Source organism: Falco biarmicus, chromosome 5 (assembly GCF_023638135.1).
Source record: "Falco biarmicus isolate bFalBia1 chromosome 5, bFalBia1.pri, whole genome shotgun sequence".
Lineage (NCBI taxonomy): Eukaryota > Metazoa > Chordata > Aves > Falconiformes > Falconidae > Falco > Falco biarmicus.
This window is the reverse complement of record NC_079292.1, coordinates 5485334-5504091: the sequence shown is the minus strand read 5'-3', so window position 1 is coordinate 5504091 and position 18758 is coordinate 5485334. Positions and strand designations below refer to the sequence as shown.

General features: G+C 35.7%; 1 protein-coding gene across 4 annotated transcripts in view; it reads left to right on the top strand.

Annotated features, from left to right (window-relative positions):
• Positions 1-18758, top strand: part of BRD1 (bromodomain containing 1) — a 63815-nt gene that overhangs the window by 36561 nt on the left and 8496 nt on the right. For 3 of the 4 annotated variants that reach the window (XM_056339977.1, XM_056339976.1, XM_056339975.1), the window contains 2 exons: positions 13154-13289; positions 14608-14735. In XM_056339977.1, the coding sequence (XP_056195952.1) occupies positions 13154-13289; positions 14608-14735 (264 nt within the window). Of the gene's footprint in view, positions 1-8214; positions 8424-13153; positions 13290-14607; positions 14736-18758 lie in introns of those variants that run through there. The other variant, XM_056339978.1, reaches the window with a different exon arrangement.

Below are 18758 nucleotides of genomic sequence, written 5' to 3'. Positions count from 1 at the left end.
TAGTACTCTTCCCATTTCAGAATTTCTAGGCTTGTGGATTTTTTTTTTATGTAATATGTAGGCTAGTAACAGGAATAAAATTCAAAAGGTTAAAAGATTACCTTTTTAAAAAAAAAAAAAAAAAAGAAATAAAATTCTGTAGCCTCTTCCTGAAGCTAATGAAGATATGCGCAAAATTAAATTTACATAGAACTAATACTTAGGGGGTGTTTATATTTAAACCTTTAATTTCTTTGTTCAAGAAGAGACTGTGTATGTGAATTGAAATGTTTTAGCCATATTAAATTCACCTGAAGGTGTTCTAGTTATTCTTTAATAGTATGTTTTATATGGTCCGTACCAATGTGTCAGCTTATCAAGTGTTATTCCAGTGATTCTTTTTCCCTTTACAACTAAATACTTTGCTGTCATGTTGGAGATTTTTTTCCTCATGTTATTCTCAGAGTTGTCTCTCCACACTAATTTAAGCAATTTGCAGTTGGCAGCTATTTTGAACTACGATTCAGCAGGAAACCAGCATAAACCTCAGATGCTTTTCAGGATTTAAACAGAGTTGAATTGTTTTACTTTCGCATAATGCAAACTAGTGTGGATTCATGCAGATGTCTCTGTTCTGATAAAAATAAATTAGATTATACAGTAATATGTTGGGGGTTTTTTCTATCTGGTTATTTTTCACAATATTTTAATTTCATGCTGCTGCTAAGAAACGTTACGATTCAAAAGAATTCAGCAGACATGAGCTTTTCCCTCCAAAGCCATACTGTGATAGAAAAGGTATGTGATTCAGGCTTTTTACATGTGTTCTTTTGAGTTAGCAACTTAACGAGCAATCACTGTCGTTGAAAATGCATTACTGTTGCAGTTTTCTTTGACTGGTGTGAATGGTATATATTCTCAGTTCTAGTGGATACAGGAAAAAAAATCATTTAAAAGGACTTTGCTTGATATACAAAGCATTGAAATTTTTAAGTGATCAAGAGCTGCACTGTCACATCTTTTTTCGTCCTTATCTTTTTATAACCAGTGTGGGGGTTTTGCCATTACTTAAGGATGCTTTATTGTTTTGTCCTTCACCTTACTCAGTCTCCTCAATTTTTCCTGCTTTCATGTCACTCACATGTATTCCTATATGAAGAAGTTCAAAGGAACACGCTAAAGCTAACCTAGTTAAGTAAAACCACACCTACTTTGTCTGATGTTTTGTTACTCATAGACTGCCTTTTATGCTCTCTTGAATTACATTTGAGGTTGGTGTGCTTGCCAGTTAGTTTCAAGAAAGGCACATACAGGATCCATTGGCATACTATTTTATAAGTATGGTGGTCCTATATGTTGTTAGTTTTCATATACAAAATAATTACTGAACTACTAGCTTTTTTCAGAAATAGGCAATTATTGCACAGCGACTTACCTTCAGAGAGGACTGAAAGCAGTTCACTTTAATACTCAGACCTCCCTTCATATGTCAATCTTCGTTAAAAAAATATGAAACAAGAGCATAATGTAACCTTAAATTTTAATTTTGTAGCCTTCTACTAGAGCATTATCACATATAGCACATCTTAGATACACAGCACATCTTTCTCCGTAGTTGCTATGTGGAAACTGACAAGTACATAGTGGAGAGATGTGTAAAAATTTCCTATACATATTTGATGTGTCTTGGTTTTACTTCATATGGTATCTAGCAACTTCTAAAAGAAGATAGGTTGTTTTGATTTAGGAAATCTTGGTCACATCAGAGATTGATGATTCTTGAAGTTTAGGCATGGTAGATCTTAACTGCAACAGTTCAATGGCCTTTTCAAAATATCCATTGTATGCTTACCTTCCTCTTTTGCTACAAAGAGTAGTTTTTGGGTTTTGGTTTTTGGTTTTGGGTTTGGTTTTTTTTTTTTGTCAGGAAATTAGCTGGTGCAGTTATTACATCTGAGAAAAATGAAACTGATTAATGGATAGAAGGTAGATTTTACTGACCATTTGAAACTTTGCCTCTATCAGTTGTGTAGAGGTAGAATAAACTCCTGGAACAAATGATTGTTTTAAGATAACTTCTGAGCATTGTAAAATGCTAGATTAGGTTCAGAATAAATTTTCATGTTGTTCTTGGTTTCACACATTTAGGATAGTAATTTGCAGTTACTGTGTTTACACCCTCTATTTTAATTAGAAACTACTACATAAATATTAAGTTAGTAAGAAACTATGTGAGTACTTAGAATATATTATCTTAAAACAATCATTTTAATTTATAGAATTAAAATTGCAAATAGTGATTATTATAGTGCAGCATGTTGGCTTTTTATTATTTCTTGGCTAGATAGCAGTAATAAAAAAATTAAGTGAAACATGTAATTTACTTGGTATTCTTGCTTCTAGCTACACAGATTTTCTCAAGGCACTGAAACAGATATAAACAAATATTTATAACATGGATCACTGAATTAGTTTTTAACACAGTAAAAAGAGCAGGATTTCTTGGGGGGATGAGGGAATTTATAATTTCTTAATATATACTTTGCATGCAGTTGTCATTATACAACAAACATGCAATTGTACCTTATTAAATCTATTAGTAAATGTTGGGCTGACTTTGTGTCTGCCCAATCACTACAAAATGTTTGACAGCATTTAACTGTCTGCAAATTACCTTTATGTGAATTCCACTTGTATCTGATACAATTGAATATTGTAGCAATGACCATTTTTACTTAAATTTTATTTGGTGTGATAAGTATAGAGATTATATCTGGGTAAGACAGAACACAGGTTCTTTTTTGAATTCTTTCAGTACTTGATTTCTAATAAATCCTTGGCGCTCTGGACCACCAGCCAATTTGATTAAAAATCAAGCTTTATGCAGCATTCAGGAACAATTCTCTAAATGGAAGAAATGAAAGTAAAACATGCATGTCTAAGAACGTAACTTACATCCTCTAAGTTAATAACAAACTTAAACTAGAGATTGCTTAGTGAAAAAACAAATTGTCATGATTACTCGTCTGATTAACATTGACAAGAATGATAACGTATACATATATTCACGAGTAAGATGCAGTTACTTGACTACTTGACTATATCTACTGACAGATCTAGAGTCATTGTACTTTGAATTAAAACTACTCTTTTTGTTTTCTTTTTTCTTTAGATGCATAGTGGTTGTTTCCTGTAAAATCTGATGTGAAGTGTAGTTATCTAAGTACTTAGCGATATCCAAAAACTTCAACTGTTTGCCTTCAGGAAGTTTCAAACCAAAACTTTTTATGGTGCACATGCAAACAAACAAAGCATTGGAGATTGCGAAGGCCTAAAAGGAATTACCCTCTGGCATGTTAGATTTGTCAGTGTGTGGACACAGGGACTACAGGGAGCTCCATCCACTGCTGAGTTGTCAGGATAAAATTAGGCTGCACAGCAGCCCATAAGTACCAAAGAGGCTGAAAAAATGAAGCTTGACTAGAACAGTACGAAAATTATTGGGGGAGATGATAGTGGATTTGTGCTTGGTTTTTTACAAGTTTGGTTGGGGCTTTTTTCTGTGTGTTTGGTGTTTTTTTAATTTTATTTTTTTTTAATTGGATAGTAGGCCACTAAGGAACTTTGACCACTTGCTAAGAAAATAAGCCAGTTTAAGGGGACACATTTGAAAACAACTGAATGCTTAATTTCTTTATTTGTATTTGGCCCACTCAAGCTTTAGACAGGAATTCTGGCAGCCCTGCTGAAGTTTTTGCCAGTTTAATTTCTGGAAAAGTTTTGAGAAAGAGGAGATGATTGTTGTAATAAATGTGGAATAAAATAACCGCATAAGACAGAAGGAGGGGGGAAGGAAACTATTATATACCAGTCAGCAATTGCAATGACATTTAAGAGAATAAATGTTCCTTTTATTTCATCTAAAGAACCATAGTATTAACTTCCTCACCATTAAAAATCCTTTCCTTATTTCTTGATTTATATTATTGGAGGGAATTTTGAGCAACATAGGCAAGAGCGGTGGGACTTAATGAACAGCTATGTATATGGGGGGTTTGTTCTTTTTTAAGGCTTGTGAAGTTATGCATCCGTTAAGTTATAGTATGCATTGATATTTCAGAAGTTTTTCTTGGGTTTTAAACATGTTAATTTCTTTGAAAGTACTATTTTTTGGGTTATTTTTAAGATGTTAATTATTAGCACCTGACTTAAAATTGCTGTGTTCTCTGAGATCAGTATAACTGAATCTTCTGTAATAATAAACAAAAAATATTTCTACATGCCATTCTGTTCTTCTTGATGCTGTAGGAATTGTGGAGCCTTTTACTGTATTCTGGTATTTTCTTTTTTCAAAAAAAAAAAAAAAAAATTTAGCTCATTTCTTGTCCCAGGTTTGGGTTTCTAAAAATAAAGTCATAGTCCCTTATGTGCTTCATCAGTGGCATTTAACACTAATTTTTCTGTGTGGTGCAGATGGTAAACAGAGAAGTGTGGGATTTATTGAAGATATTAAAAAAAAAAAAAAAAATAACGAATTTGGAGATCCATACTGTGCTTATAAATTAAGAACACACTTGCCATGGTGTTGGGGCTGAGTATAGATAACCTTCTGTCTTCCAGTTCACAGGCTTAGATATCGTGAAGTCCCTTGTATCAGGTACATCGGGTGCCAGAATTGAGCAGATCACCATTATATTTGACCTATCTGCAATGTCATAGAATAGTTTGGGTTGGTAGGGACCATTAAAGGTACAGTAACTTCAGGCACTGAACCTGACACTCAAAAATAGAAGTGACTTGGGGCTTATTCTACTATGAGCGGAGAGAGGGAGACACAGTTCCTACATGATTGACTGCAAGATGAATGTTGCTCAGAAAAAGTTTGTGCGTGGGTTGAATCGTTTGGGTTTTTTTGACTTTCCACTTTTTCCCCCTAGATGAGAACAGATAATGTAGTTACATGCATAGAGGGAGGTCCTCCTTTCATAAAGAGTAATTATGGTAGTATGTTTTCTTTTACTATGTCATACACACAGGCCAGTATTTTGGGATGGTTTTGCTTGATAGCGCTCTTCAGTGTTTCCCCTTGTAGTACCCAGACACAGGTTTTTTGGTGTGCATAGAGGAAGTGTACAGGTTGAGAAGGTATCCCATACAAAGAAACAGGTATTACTCAAGAACAGGTAAAATACTTGAAACAAAGTTGCTTTTGTTGGTGCCCAAACAGTGTTCATTGGTTGTGCTCTCACTTGGACTGTCAGACCATGCTATCCTAACATGGGAACTCTCTGCCCACTTAATTTTCCTTTTTTTCCTTCATTTCTTCCTTTATTTTTCCTTTTCTCCTCCCTCCAAAGCTGTAATAATACAGCTGTCACTCAGAAATTACTTTCTAACAACATGTAATTGGAAAAAAGTGGAGATGAAAGCAGATGTTAAGAACTAATCATCAGCTGGTAAGAATGGTTAAGTAATACCGAGTTCTATAAAAATATCTTTTTCTTGAAAAGTATTTTAGATCTGAAGGAGGGGACAGGGAACATACTCTAGATTCATCTGATTAGATACAATGGTGTCAATAGGCAAGGTGGCCTTAATTTTAACTCTGTGTTCAGTGCTGCCTAAAAATAGCAACGCTGGGTTGGTGTTTAATATCCCTTGATTATCTTCACTTTACAATGCTTCAAGCACTGTCAGGTTGACTGCATGAGCAGTGAAGCGTGTTGTTTTGTCTTTTCGGCTCCTTTTGTTGAAGCCAGGAAGGCAGTCTTAGGATTGCAAGCGCAATTAATTTTTTACTAGGCTGGAATAAATTTTAAAGCGATGTTACAGTCTGTAAGATGATTCAGATCATACACTGGATCTTTTATACTGAATCACGTGAAGTTTTCATCTCCTTGTGCAAAATACCTCTCAGGGTACAAAAGGCCTGGAAACTTAGGTCCACAAATGCAGCTGGTAACTTAATGAAGCAACAGGCTAATTCAAGAACTTGCAGTTTACTGCATTGTCCTGTATGTCATCTCAGGAGCGGCAGATCTCTGGTAAACATTCCTGCCTTCATCTTTCTTTCAGATGGCAACTTCAGTTTCTGTTCCCTGTCCTAGAATGAGGCACAAATTAATAAACAATTTTTTTAAATAGCTGTAGAAGGCAAATGATTGGCAAATTACTTATTTCCTTTTTAACAGAGGATTGCTGGATGTGCATATGTAGAGAGCTCTAAAGTTCATCTGTCTGTTTCCTTTTCTTTGGATACTATGCCAAGCAATTATGTTCTCACAATTACAAGGAAACATTTACTTTCAAAAAAGGAAAAAAAAAAAATGTTGGTAAAAGCTCTGTATAAAATCTTTTACATAGTAATTTAAGAAAAAGAAGTTAGTTCCGTTTCGGAAATGGATTAGGTTGCCTTTGTGAGTTGTGGTGGACTGCTCTGAAGGATTGCTAGGTGTTAGATGCAGTATATTGATAGGTAATTATCGTGCTTTTTCAATATAAATTGAGAAGAAAAATAATTTTGACTGCTTTATTTTTTTTCTTTCTTTTAATTTATATCAAGATTTGTTAGGTGAGAAAATAGAAATCTTCAAATGGAAAATGTGTAAGAAAATATTTTTTTTTCCTGAAGATCTTTACTGTTTGCATTGCTGCATAATTCAGAAAAAATGTTTGGAAAAGAGATTGTGATCTTAGATCCTCATAAGTAGTCTTTGTCATGATAATTAAAGTAAATGATCCTAAATACTATTGACTTTCTATAGCCATGATATTTCTTGTATCTTGAATGGTTACCATTGACCTATGTGTGATTCAGGCACTTAGTCATCTGTGTGTTTTACATGTCATAAATCATATAAACTAGAGCTGACTAAAGAATTCAGTTTGTAAAGTTAGATTTAAATTCTTCAAGTTTTGTGCTTGCACTTTTTAATGGCATTTTCTACTGTACTACTACCGTCATCAGTCTTTTCTATACCAGAGACACAGATGATACTGTCTAGAAGTTGTTGTAAACTTTTTTTTTTTTTTGAGAAACGTTTCTGCTTTCTTTTTCCTTTCAGATTTTTCTGGAATGTTTTCAAGCTCCTACGCTACTGTTGCCTCAGACTTGTATATTTTAAAATGTCTTGAACAAATCATCCTAGACGGTGATCCTAGTGTTGTGCACAGACCAACAGAAAATCCTTATATTTTGGAAGCTGTAGTTATTAAATGTTGATTAGTTTTCCTTTCTGATGAGCAATTCAGATTCAGCTGTTTTAGCAGACTCTCATCTGATTAGCCAAAGACACTTCTTATTTCTATATTTCAAATTCTTAAGCACTCTTTTGAAACATATCAAACTTTGATTATTCAGTGAACCACCAAACTGTATTCATTTATGTGTTACTTAAACCAACAAAGGTGAAATATTTCTATTTAGGGTACTGAAAGCTGCTGCTGTTCAGTGTGTAGGTACCGTGTCATGGGCTCACACTGAGCTTTCTTTGCCGTCTTTGGCCATGACCAAATTTTCAGCAAGTTTTAAAAGCTTTATATCCAGGGGGACTCTTCACACCAAACTTCATCATCTTTGAGAGTAACTGGTTCCCATTTTGGCTGCATACTGAAGACTGTTTTAAAACCTGTAAACTTTGATGTACTCAGATACTCATCTGTGTGTTCTGAAAAGAAGGATTATGTCTAGTATTCTTATCGCACTCCACTAGTGTTGGAAGTAGACATTTATAGGGTTGCTCTAAGGTTCACTTTTTACCAACTTTGTGGATACCTTCCTGTTGCTGCAGTACATCTGTTTTTGAGGTTTGCATATTTAAGAATACAGTGACTTCTTACTATTTATTACCTTAAGGTATTCCTTTATCCTGCCTGTGCATACTTGTATATATAAATCCTCTTAAATTAGGGTCATCCCCCTTCTTACTCTTAATGGAGGGATTTCTAGATACATTTCAGAACCATGTTCTTGATGCATATCATGCACATGGAGGTTGTATTCTGTGCTTTCAATGACTTGCATATATTTTCTTTTTCAAGAAGGAGGACAGAATCTAAGTGAAACTTTAATCTAGTTTTGCCCTTTTTGAAACTTTAGCTGAGCATTAGTGTTAGAATACATGGAACACTTGTAGCATTCTCACTGTCTCTGGACGCTGCTGTAAGGATGGCTTATTTATTTGAAAGCTCTGTTTCCTTTCAGAGAGACTTAATGGCTTTTTCACTGTCTTCCAGGTTCTCATATTAACTAATATCATGCTGGGTATTTATCTCTTTGGATCCTAATTATTTTCTGTTATCCTCAACATGGAATGGAATTCAATTAACTGATCATTTTGGAACGCAGAAAGACAATTACATTTGAAGTAATTATTTTGGATCATGTTGGAGACACCAGCCATCCTTAAAACAAAAAAAAAAATGAACACTGTTGGAGGAAGTCTTTGACATATATGAAACTATGCTCTTCATTCAATATATTGCCCCATTTCCGTAAGTTATGAAGTTGTACATGTTGTAGTATATGTGACACAAATTGGTCGCAGATTTTTACCAGTCCCAGCATTCTTATTCCCAGAACATGCTCTGTGAGAGCAGATTAGTTAAGAATGTTCCATCTCCATCCTCTTCCCTTCCCCCAAAACCAGTCTAATCTTCCTTGGAGAAGTGTACAAAAAAAAATGTTTTTACCTATTTTTGTGCATTTATGTAGTTTTACTAAAAAATACACATTTTTCTCTAATATGTATTTTTTAATGAAGACTTAACATCACTGGTGCTGGGTAAGTGCACAAGTCAGGACTGGGTTAGTCCTTGCTTGGTAAAATGAACTTAAATATTGTTGTGTTAAGTGCTGGTGCGCTGTGTGCATTAGTTTTTTTGAATGCTCCCACTTATTTAGTGGTTGAAGTTATTTAATGATTTTCACTATTTCTCAGCTCTTCAGCTGTGGTTTTAATACAACACTTCACCTTACATTTGGATATGCTTAGTTTTGCATCAAGCTGTGTATAACGAAGTTTTAATTGCTTTAGATAATTTTATACAAGTTCTGTTTCTTTATTTTTGTTCCAGCAGAACTACAAGATGCGATCACAGTCTGAAATGCACAATTCTGTATTCCATGGCAGCGTTTTGTACACTGATGGAGCATGCTGCTCCTCGAGCTATCCTGAGTTTTGTTCTGTCACTTTTTCTGAATTTCTGCTGTCTTTCAAGAGTTACCTTTTCCTGCTTCCATTAATTTGCTATGTATGGGCAACAAGATTCTAACTTGCTTTGATGTGGGTAGTCAGTGGAAGTTTTAGCTGCAGTTTAAGAAAAAAATCCTACTGCTGAGACAACTTTCCCTTATGAATACAGTTTTCAGGGTAGTGAGAAACCTGTGAAAAAGTATTAAGTTGATGATCTTTGGCTTGCCTTTTTATTTTCTTCAGTTTGTAGCTGTTTGTTAGCAATTATTATTTTTTTTAATTGTTGTATTATATAGCATTATTGACATAGCAGTAAACTTTCTATGTAAATTCAAGTCTAAAACTGAAGATTGGAAATTACAGGAACCCTGCATTTAAGATCAATAGCAGACTCACTGTTTGTGAATATTATTTTTTTAAATGAAAAAAGTTGAGTTCTGCCCCTTAGTGCATTGCTTTTTTGATGAAGCTTAAGAACAGAGGGGAAAATATAAAGGAATCGTCCACTAATTCAAGGTTTTAGTTTGTTTGGGATTTTTGTGGTGAGGGAGGTTGCTCTTAATCAAGGGTGTTGGTGAGGAGGTATGTGTAAGAAGTTAAGTACCTGACCTAATAAAAGTTCTCTCCATGACTGCAGAGAAAGCTCATTTGATATAGCTAAATCATGAGCTTTTGGAAAATGTGAGTAACTCATAGAAGTTTGTTGCAAGCTTACCCAGGCTACTAGCCCTCAAAGCAGGATGAGTTACTTCTCCTATGGATTCTTTTTATTTGATCTTATTAGTAATATCTTTCGAGCCAATAAAATGCAAATTCCTTGAAGCAAACGGTGCTCTTTCATCTCACTTATTCTAGTAGCTACAGGAGATGGAGTGTTTCTTGATTCATGGGAGAATGAGTTTCGTAATGAGTGAAGAAAACCAAATTCCCTGTTATAGCATATAAATGTAGTATATCTGTTTAATTTTTGCGCATTGATAATACCATAAAGCACTTGCATTTTATTGCCTGGATTCTTCTGGCAAGTTACAAGGTCACTTAGGAACTGCTGCATCTGTGACAAGATCTGAGTGTGTTTCGTTTAAAATAAGCATTCAGGTATTCCTTTCTTAAAATAATGTATGTTCCTTATAATTTTTGAAGAGTGGACTGTATAAATTTGAGTCTTGTGGATTGCGTAAGCTCATGTAATTTGGGGCTTGTTATTACAAGCAGGAAGATTACTCCTGCTGATAGCCTGCATGTGCTTTGGTTTTCATACTTCCACAAGCAAGAGAGAAATGTGTGTGAGAAGCTCTGAATTCGTTGCATTTTAATATTCCCTATTTGTCAGAAAAGTTTTTTCCCCACTGTTAGTAACCATTCTACAGGCTGGAAAAACTTTGCTTACTGTAATCTTAAAAACCTAAGTTAGTGAATTAAATGAGTCATTAAATAAACATAACCTACAGTATGAGTCTAAGCTAGTATAGGGCTTGACAGCTACTGCAGAGAGCTGTCTCTGTCGCTGTAGCCGTGTGTTTCTGTTGCATCCCTTGTTTCTCAGCATCGGCAGTCAGGCAACCGCGTGGTTGCTTTGCCCAGTGCATCACTGAAAACTCGTTCACTACCACAACCATGTATTTTTTGGTACTGATGTGGTGATGAGGAGAAAAAAAATGGCAGATGACTGAACGCCAGAATGGCTGTTTCAGTGGCAGCATGATCATAAACTGATTGAAGCAATCAAAATGTAAATCTAGTCCCTAATTTTTTTTTTTGTCCTGGATATACATACACATACAGAACTGGTGTGCACAGAGATACGTTGCCAAGCCATGTTTGGCATACATATGATTAAACATTTTATACATAGTCTTACAAGAATAAACAGCTGTTTCCTTCTACTTTCTTGGTCTATTGGGAACTGAACTGTGCTCTGCCTCTGGTAGCAATAATTACTTTGTCTTTAAAATTTAATCTGTGATCTGACTTGCTTCTGCTGATAGCTGATTGAGATTAGCTGGATGCCTGAATGGTAACTTGAGTAATGTGTCTCTGGCTTGTGGCAGAATGAAAACAAAACCGTTTCTACACCTTACTTGAAAAATAGGTCTGACAGGATGTCTAAGAATTAAAAAATAGTTATTTGCAGAGTTCTGAGATATCTCTTTTATTTCTTTTTATCTTTGCAGAATGTTCTTTCAGCTTTTCATTTCAGGTGCTGTGGGAAGTGTGCTGCAATAGTGTGTAGGGGAACTGAAGCTTTCTCATAAAGCATACTCTGTTTTGACAGGTCTTTCAGCATAGTCTGAGACTGAACTTCTTAATCTCCAGCTATTTGTACTGACTTGCTGAGAACGAGAACAAGATTAATCAATAGCCTGTAGTTTGGTGCTTGAACACTTGAGACAATGCTACCTTTTTTTTTTTTTTTTTTTTTTTTTTTTGCATAGGAAATCAAAGGCAAATACAGAAGTTAAAAAACACTCTCTTAAATGAATGTTCTACAATGCAAACTAAATGACAGTGAAAGAGAATGCTTATCTATAAATCTTTCCGACCATTAAATAAATTCTCCATTTTTCTCTTTAAAATCTAAAATTGTGTTGACAATCCAAATGGAAGGTCTCCTGGGGAGGAGGGGGAAATCCCTTTAATTGCTGTATGGAATGCCTTGAAACATGACTGGATTGTACAAAATAACTTGCTAAGCTCAAGTTCCTTAGTTGTCAGCCTTCTTTGCGGAGGTCTTCATATAAGACATACTGGAAGAATTAAAACTAGTAAAGTCTTACAGTATAATGCCTTATGGAGGGGCATGTGAAGTTATATAAGGTTATTTGACTATGTCTGAATGAACGAAGATCACAATGACCTTTAAGACACTGATAATAGGGTGGCTGGGATGGGTAGCTCGCTCTTGCAGTATGAGAAGCATGCTGGTTGTATGCCTTAAGTAAGAACTTCATTATAAGGAAATAAGTGTGCTCAGAATTGAATTAGTGTTAAAATTTTGTTCTCTTTGCAGTCTACAGCTTGCAGTAGCTGTTTGCAGGCTAGTATCATTGTCTCTAGCCAGTTTGTTTCTGTTGATATTCCCGAGGCTGTGTTGGATTCTGTCTTAAGTCCTAATGTACACAAACACACACACCACCCCCACCCCCTGCCCTTGGAGAAAAGTCTTTAAAACAGTATTTTAAACCTCTTAACTTGTCTATTTAATCAAATATGGAAGTGGCTTAATAGGAACCATACTGTTTGTGAATTAGCAAACCCAGAGTGGGATTGGTGGCAGCCCATCAAATCAGTAGTTTGTAATATAAATGCCTTTTTAATGTTTTCATTACAATTATGAAATTAACATGTAATATCCTTGGAGGTATGTAAACTTGTGCCAGGGGAAGGATAGTCAGAAGTAGTAATGTGCATATAACTGTTGAACACAGAGAACAGGCTTGATGATGTCCGTCTGAATTTACTAAAATAGAAGGACTTTCAGGAAGAAATAGATAGCATCAGGAGGGAATCCCTACCACTCTTTACTTCCAGTGTTTGAAAAGGGTTTTCTTGACCTAAGGGTGTAACATTGCATTCAAATGAGCGTTGTGGTCATTAGTAAATTTGCCTGGTTTGTAACGTTTGGTGTGTTGTTTTTTCTTCTTGTTTTTCCTACCCAACTTCTGCAGCCTGACTGTCGTAGTGGTTGGAAACATTACATAGAAAAACTGATTTGATATTCCATTTGGCACTTCCCATATTACAATCTTCACTTTTTTTTATGATACCCAAATTTCCATCCTATCTTTAAAATCTGGACTACAGGAACCTCCTATTTATAATACTGTGTTTTGAAATGAAATATGTTGTTAATGTTCATGTTCTTTCTTTTTCATCACATCAAAATACTTGAAGTGCAGAAAATAATGAAAGCAAAAAGTTGTTAATGAAAATGGTGTGGTTTCTGGTTTGATGCAATTTATTTTTGTGTTATGCTGTAGGTCTGTCAAATGGTTTTGGAGATGGAAGTAAAGAGAGAGCATTAGATGATACTCCGGGAAGAAAAGTCGAACCTCGTCGCCGCTGTGCATCAGAATCTAGTATTTCATCTAGTAACAGTCTTTTGTGTAACTCAAGGTAAAACTATAAATCCAAAATACAGAATTGGAACTGAATAGATCAGTTTTCTATACTGCTTGTGACCCACATCGGAGGATGCGTAGATTTTTTAAAAGAAGAGTACCTTTTGATTTTCTCAGTTGTGTATCAAATCTGAGACAACTTTCAGGATCGCTAGTATTCTTTTGATCAATTCAGGTTATTGCAGATTCGGGCAGTTACACTTTATACTTGACTTATGCATCTTTTGCACTATGTAGATTATACATATACGTATTTGTGCGTATAGTATCTTGGTTTAGTTACCTTCCTAATCCTGTCAGTAGAAATGGGTGTGTTTATTTTGGTGAGGGAAGGAGAGAAGCCATTTCCAAAGCAGAGTTTTGTACACAGGCAAGGTAAATTCGGTAGCTGTGAAACTGTAGATTATCAGTCTGTGGTTTGGATTACTGTCTAGTTACTGCAGTGACGATAGCACCTGTGTACCTACTATTGACCTTCTCTTTGTGAAGTCGGTTAAAGATAGACTGTCAGAGTGGTCACCTCTGCCACCATTGATAAATATTTTTCCATCACCAGTGGTGCGTATCATGTAAAAGCACGCTAATCTCTGGGTAGAAGGTAGCTGTCTCCATTCCAGAGCTATGAGGATGGGGCATATGGGAGTACAGGGTAAATCTGTTGGAGGAAAAGAAGAAGGCTTTATTCATGTGTTCAAGATCAGTATTAAACTGTTTAAGGGAATGGTGTTAACGTACTCATTGACGCAGGCAAAACAGACTTTCAGAAACAAAGAGAACTGAATATTGCATCTCTTGTAAATGTGATATATTGAGGAGTTGATTTAGAATAATTACTGCTCAAATTCTGTGATCTCTTACATAAGTGTGCAGAGAACGAATTTCCCATTTTGCGTATAGGTGCTCTGCAATTGAAGGACTTGAATTTGTAGTGAAAAATGAAAGACAAAATAATTGGGTTTCCTATGTAATGGAACTGTTGGAGCAGAGGGAACGTGTTTTCATTTGGCCAGTGTCCACTCAACACTGAAGACAAAGCAGCTTCTGTCATTTGTGCACGTATAACCTGCAGAGCAATTGAGATGCAGTCACGTACTCTTTGTCTTTTGCTGATAACCAGGCAAATCTGTACATGAAAATAATCTGAGGTTTTGGCTTTTATGTTGTAGTTTGTGTTTGTTACGTAAAATGTGTTAGAGCTTGCGGCTCTGGTTTTACGGTGTACTGATGAATTTTAAATTATTTTTTTTAAGTCTTGATTTATAGTGAACAATTTTAGTTATCAAATGATGGTTTTAATATTAATACTTTGGTAGTTTCAGCCTACCGAAATGTGGTAAAGGAAAACCTGCACTTATACGAAGACACACACTGGAAGACCGAAGTGAATTGATATCATGCATTGAAAATGGGAACTATGCCAAAGCAGCAAGAATTGCAGCTGGTAACTATAATTTGCATTCTTAATAATATTGAATGTCTATAATTTTGTCCATCTATTTCACAGATTCTAGCATTCTGTTTTCGCTGTTGAAATATATTAAACATCCTGAAAGTGGGGTTGATAGCATTGCAGAAACCACTGGTTTCTGCTTTTAATTCTTTAAAGACTGAAGAAAATGGTACCTGATCTTGGTTTTTTGATTAATAAATGGTATTTAAAGTGCGCAAGCTACTCTAGTAATACAAATGAAACTTGGCCTGAAGCACTACTTGTGGTTCCATTGATATTTTTCCTTGTTCGGCTTTTTGGTTTAGAACGTACTCCTCGTATACTGTTCTGTATAGACATGTTGACAGATGAGTAAGACATGGTCTGCTCTGATTCAGGAAAAACTTGAATTTGGAAGGAAGTGGAGTTTTCTAGGAATGTAGAGGATAGTAAGATAACAAATTTTAGGGAAAGAACTGTTCTGTTGGTATGGTTTTTACCTGTTTAGTATTTTCATTGCATTACAAACTTTAAGTACGTCTTCTCTTCCGTACGTAGAACTGTGTTTCAGCCTTGCAGCGTCTAGCAGGCCTGACTTTAGTTTCTGACCTTGCAGCTCTTCTCTCACTCATCACGGGTGTTCCTTGTCCAGGACTCTTTCATGTCTTTCTAGTGCTTTTATCTGGCTCTTTGTTTGCCTTAGTCTATTCTTTCCTCCTTATATGATCAGTTTTTGTCTTCCTTTCTTGAAGCTAATCTGTTGCCAGCTAATGCTTCAGTACTTTCAGTTTTAGTATCTTTATTATCTGTATGGTAACCATACGGCATTTAACCTTTATCATTTGCTTTTCTTACTCTGTCCTGGGTAGTCTTAAATTTAACAATTTCCACTTCAAGTTTCTGTTCTTGTTTTTTCAGAATTCTCCTTGATCTCTCTTAATTCTTTGTTCTCAGATACATTCTACAGCTGCCTAAAAGGAGGACCGTATGACACTTAACAGCATTATTTTATGTTACTATGTATTCTGTCTAATATGAGCTCTTTTGTCTGCTTTCTGCACCCTGTTACCTCAGCATATCAAGAAGAGGAAATAAGTAGGAGTGAGGTGAATATTCCTGCTTACAGTCTGTGCATAACGGGGAATTTTAACATGATTTACTTTTATTAGTAAAATCCCAGATTTTACAAAGAAACTTAAGCGTTGTTCATTTTTGGCAAAATATCTCAAACAGTAATTTCTAAATGCTTTAGAAACAAATACAGTTCTTGCATTTCTGCTGTCTTCAGGTCCAAGGAAAATCTTGTTTCTGTTTACAGGATGCTCTCTCAGAACCTGCAGTATGGTACATCGAGTCCTGCAGTTATGATGGGATGCGGTTTTGCATTGATTAATAGGTGTAATCATTGTAGTGCACATATAACGTTGTTAGTGTTTGGACTAACATATTTCAGTATAAGGGTGCTATTGAAATCACAAAGCCAAGTGTGCAAGTTAGGGCATGCTGTTTTCTGTAACAGTGCTGTTCAGCACTTCTGACTTGTAAGACTGAGATATGCTTTAGGGGCAGGTCCATTCAGTGTACTGGACAAGTTATTATGGAAAAATAAGTTCTGTATTCAAATATGAAGTTTATATTGAGATATAAACACAGAGGATGAAGTAAAGTTTCAAAAGTGACTCAGAATTCTGTTTAACTTTGGGGCTTGGACTTGTAGGTTTAATAGGAGAGGTTTTTTGGTTTTCAGATAGAATTATCTATATGTAATAGCTTGTTGTCCTTGGTGTGCAGGAGCACTGGAAGATGAATAGACACGTGCTATGAGTGGTTTTCATTAATAGCTGCTGTATACAGAGATGTCCTGAGGTTTGTAGGTCTTGGATTCCTTAGCAGGGTCAGGAAGTTGCTGCATCAAAAGTGGCAATGTGTTCTTCCCCCTGTCCTCTTGAACCTTGTCTAATCCTTTTGCCTGGCTATGCCTTGTTCCCTGATGTTCTCCTGTTCCCAGGTGCTCTTTGTCCCAGTTTTTTCAGTTCTTTGTCCCCATCTTCGTCCAGCCAGTTGATTCACCTTCTTGTCAGTTTTTTTTTCCTCAGTAAATCTTAGCAACAGTATTTTTTCCAGCAGTGTCTAGATGCTGTTTTCCCTTTCAGTCACACCAGACTGGTGGGCAGGGTCACATTGTAGGGGAACATTTTGCTGCGTTTGACTCAAAATAGCTTTCCCCTCTGTGTGGTCTTCATTTCAACAGGTAACATCGACAGCAGAGAGAACACTGTCCAGCCAAGAGTTACACAGTAAAAGAAAGGTCTTGATGGATTGTTCTTTAGCACAAATGATAAATCTACACTGCAGATACCACAGCTACCTCTTAGGTGGCAGTAGTTTTGGAGCTTAAATATGCTCAGTGTTAATGGATTTGTCTGCAGATTTAGGTGTTAAAATCGAAGTTTATTCTATGTAAAAAAACCCAAAACATGAGCCACACCACCATGAACAAAGAAAAAAACTCCCAAAAAAACCCTCAGCACTGTGCACTATTAATCTGATCATCTTTCAGTAAAGTAGACTTTCCTGTTTGTGGCTGAAGTTTCTGGTTTAAAATAAAATTGGCCTATGAAGAGCTCGCACTCCTTGCTGAAAGCTATGCAGGCACTGGGTGTGAATTTCTTAGCTCTGTTTCTGAAGGCTGAAGTGCCTTAAAGTTTTGAGGCTTGTGGCACCTAATGGGTGTTTTGCTGAACTTAACACAGAAGATTAAACACAGTGACTCTGTTAGGAGAATGGTATTGAAACAGAGGCTAGTCGTTTTAAAAATATTGTAAGTAGAAAGTCTTTAAGGGAATGAAAAGTGTAAGAAGACATCCTTATCTTAAACTATGCAGGGTCTTATGTCTGGTGGTATTTCGGTACTGTTGGTTTTCAGCTGGTGAGAGTACTGTTATTTAAAATCTTTAGCAGTATGTTGGCCTGACTGCTAACTTAAATGCTGTCTCTCATGGCTTGAGGAAGTAAAGGGGGGTTTACGTTATAAAAGAAAACTAGTAACTGTATGTGCTAGTGTAGTTAACCCCCTATCACCATATGGAATACATTTCAACTAGGAAAAATTCTGAGACTCTTCTCTACCGTGTATACACCTGAGAAATCTCTGAGGGAATCTGGCTGTATGCTTCCTGACATGTTGTGCTTCTACTCAGCATTAAAATGCCATTTTCTTTCTTTCCTATCGGTTCTGTAGCTGGGAATAATGCAGGTTTCTTTTCTTTTTCGTTAGATGCCCCGAAGAAGAGACTTGTACTGGTTTTAAGTACGAGATACAGTTCTCTCTATTTTTTTTACTTTTTTTCAAAATAGTTTATGTATGAAGGATACATCAATCTAAACTTTCATGATTCCTTCTAACTGGCATGTGAATACTTGACATACTGGTATTAATAGAGAAATAAAGAAGTTGCCTAGATTGCTTTTACTATTGTGTTAGTAGTTGCTCTGGTTGTTTTATTCTGAGATACTACTGAAATGATTCATCTGGATTTGATGTGTGTTTCATAATGTCCAGTATTTTAGGTAGTCTGCTTTTCTCTTAGCAGTATAAGAATGCCTGTATGTAATTTATTTCTGTGTATTACATGTTTGTACAACTGAAGAATATTATTACTGCTTTTAAGGAGAAAGTGAAGAATGTCCTAGAATGACCTCTCTAAAAAGATACAGAAAGGAACAAATAAATAAAATAGTAAATAAATTTAGGAACTGTTTTTTCCAGGGTTATGTAGTTCAGTAAGAAACAGTGTAAATAAACAGATTGGTTTTATGGTTTTATATAATAGAATGCACTAATTAAAGACCTCTGTAAAGCCTGCTGGGGTTGGTAGCAAAGATCCTTGTTTTCTTTAGGAGACTTGTTCAGGTCTTAAAGACACGGGAAAAGTTGCATTTGTTTCTCATTCTCCTGTGATACCCACACCCATTATAGAACATAAACCAACTTTTAGTTTCAAAAACATCTAACGTCTCGTTATGCTGTGGCGA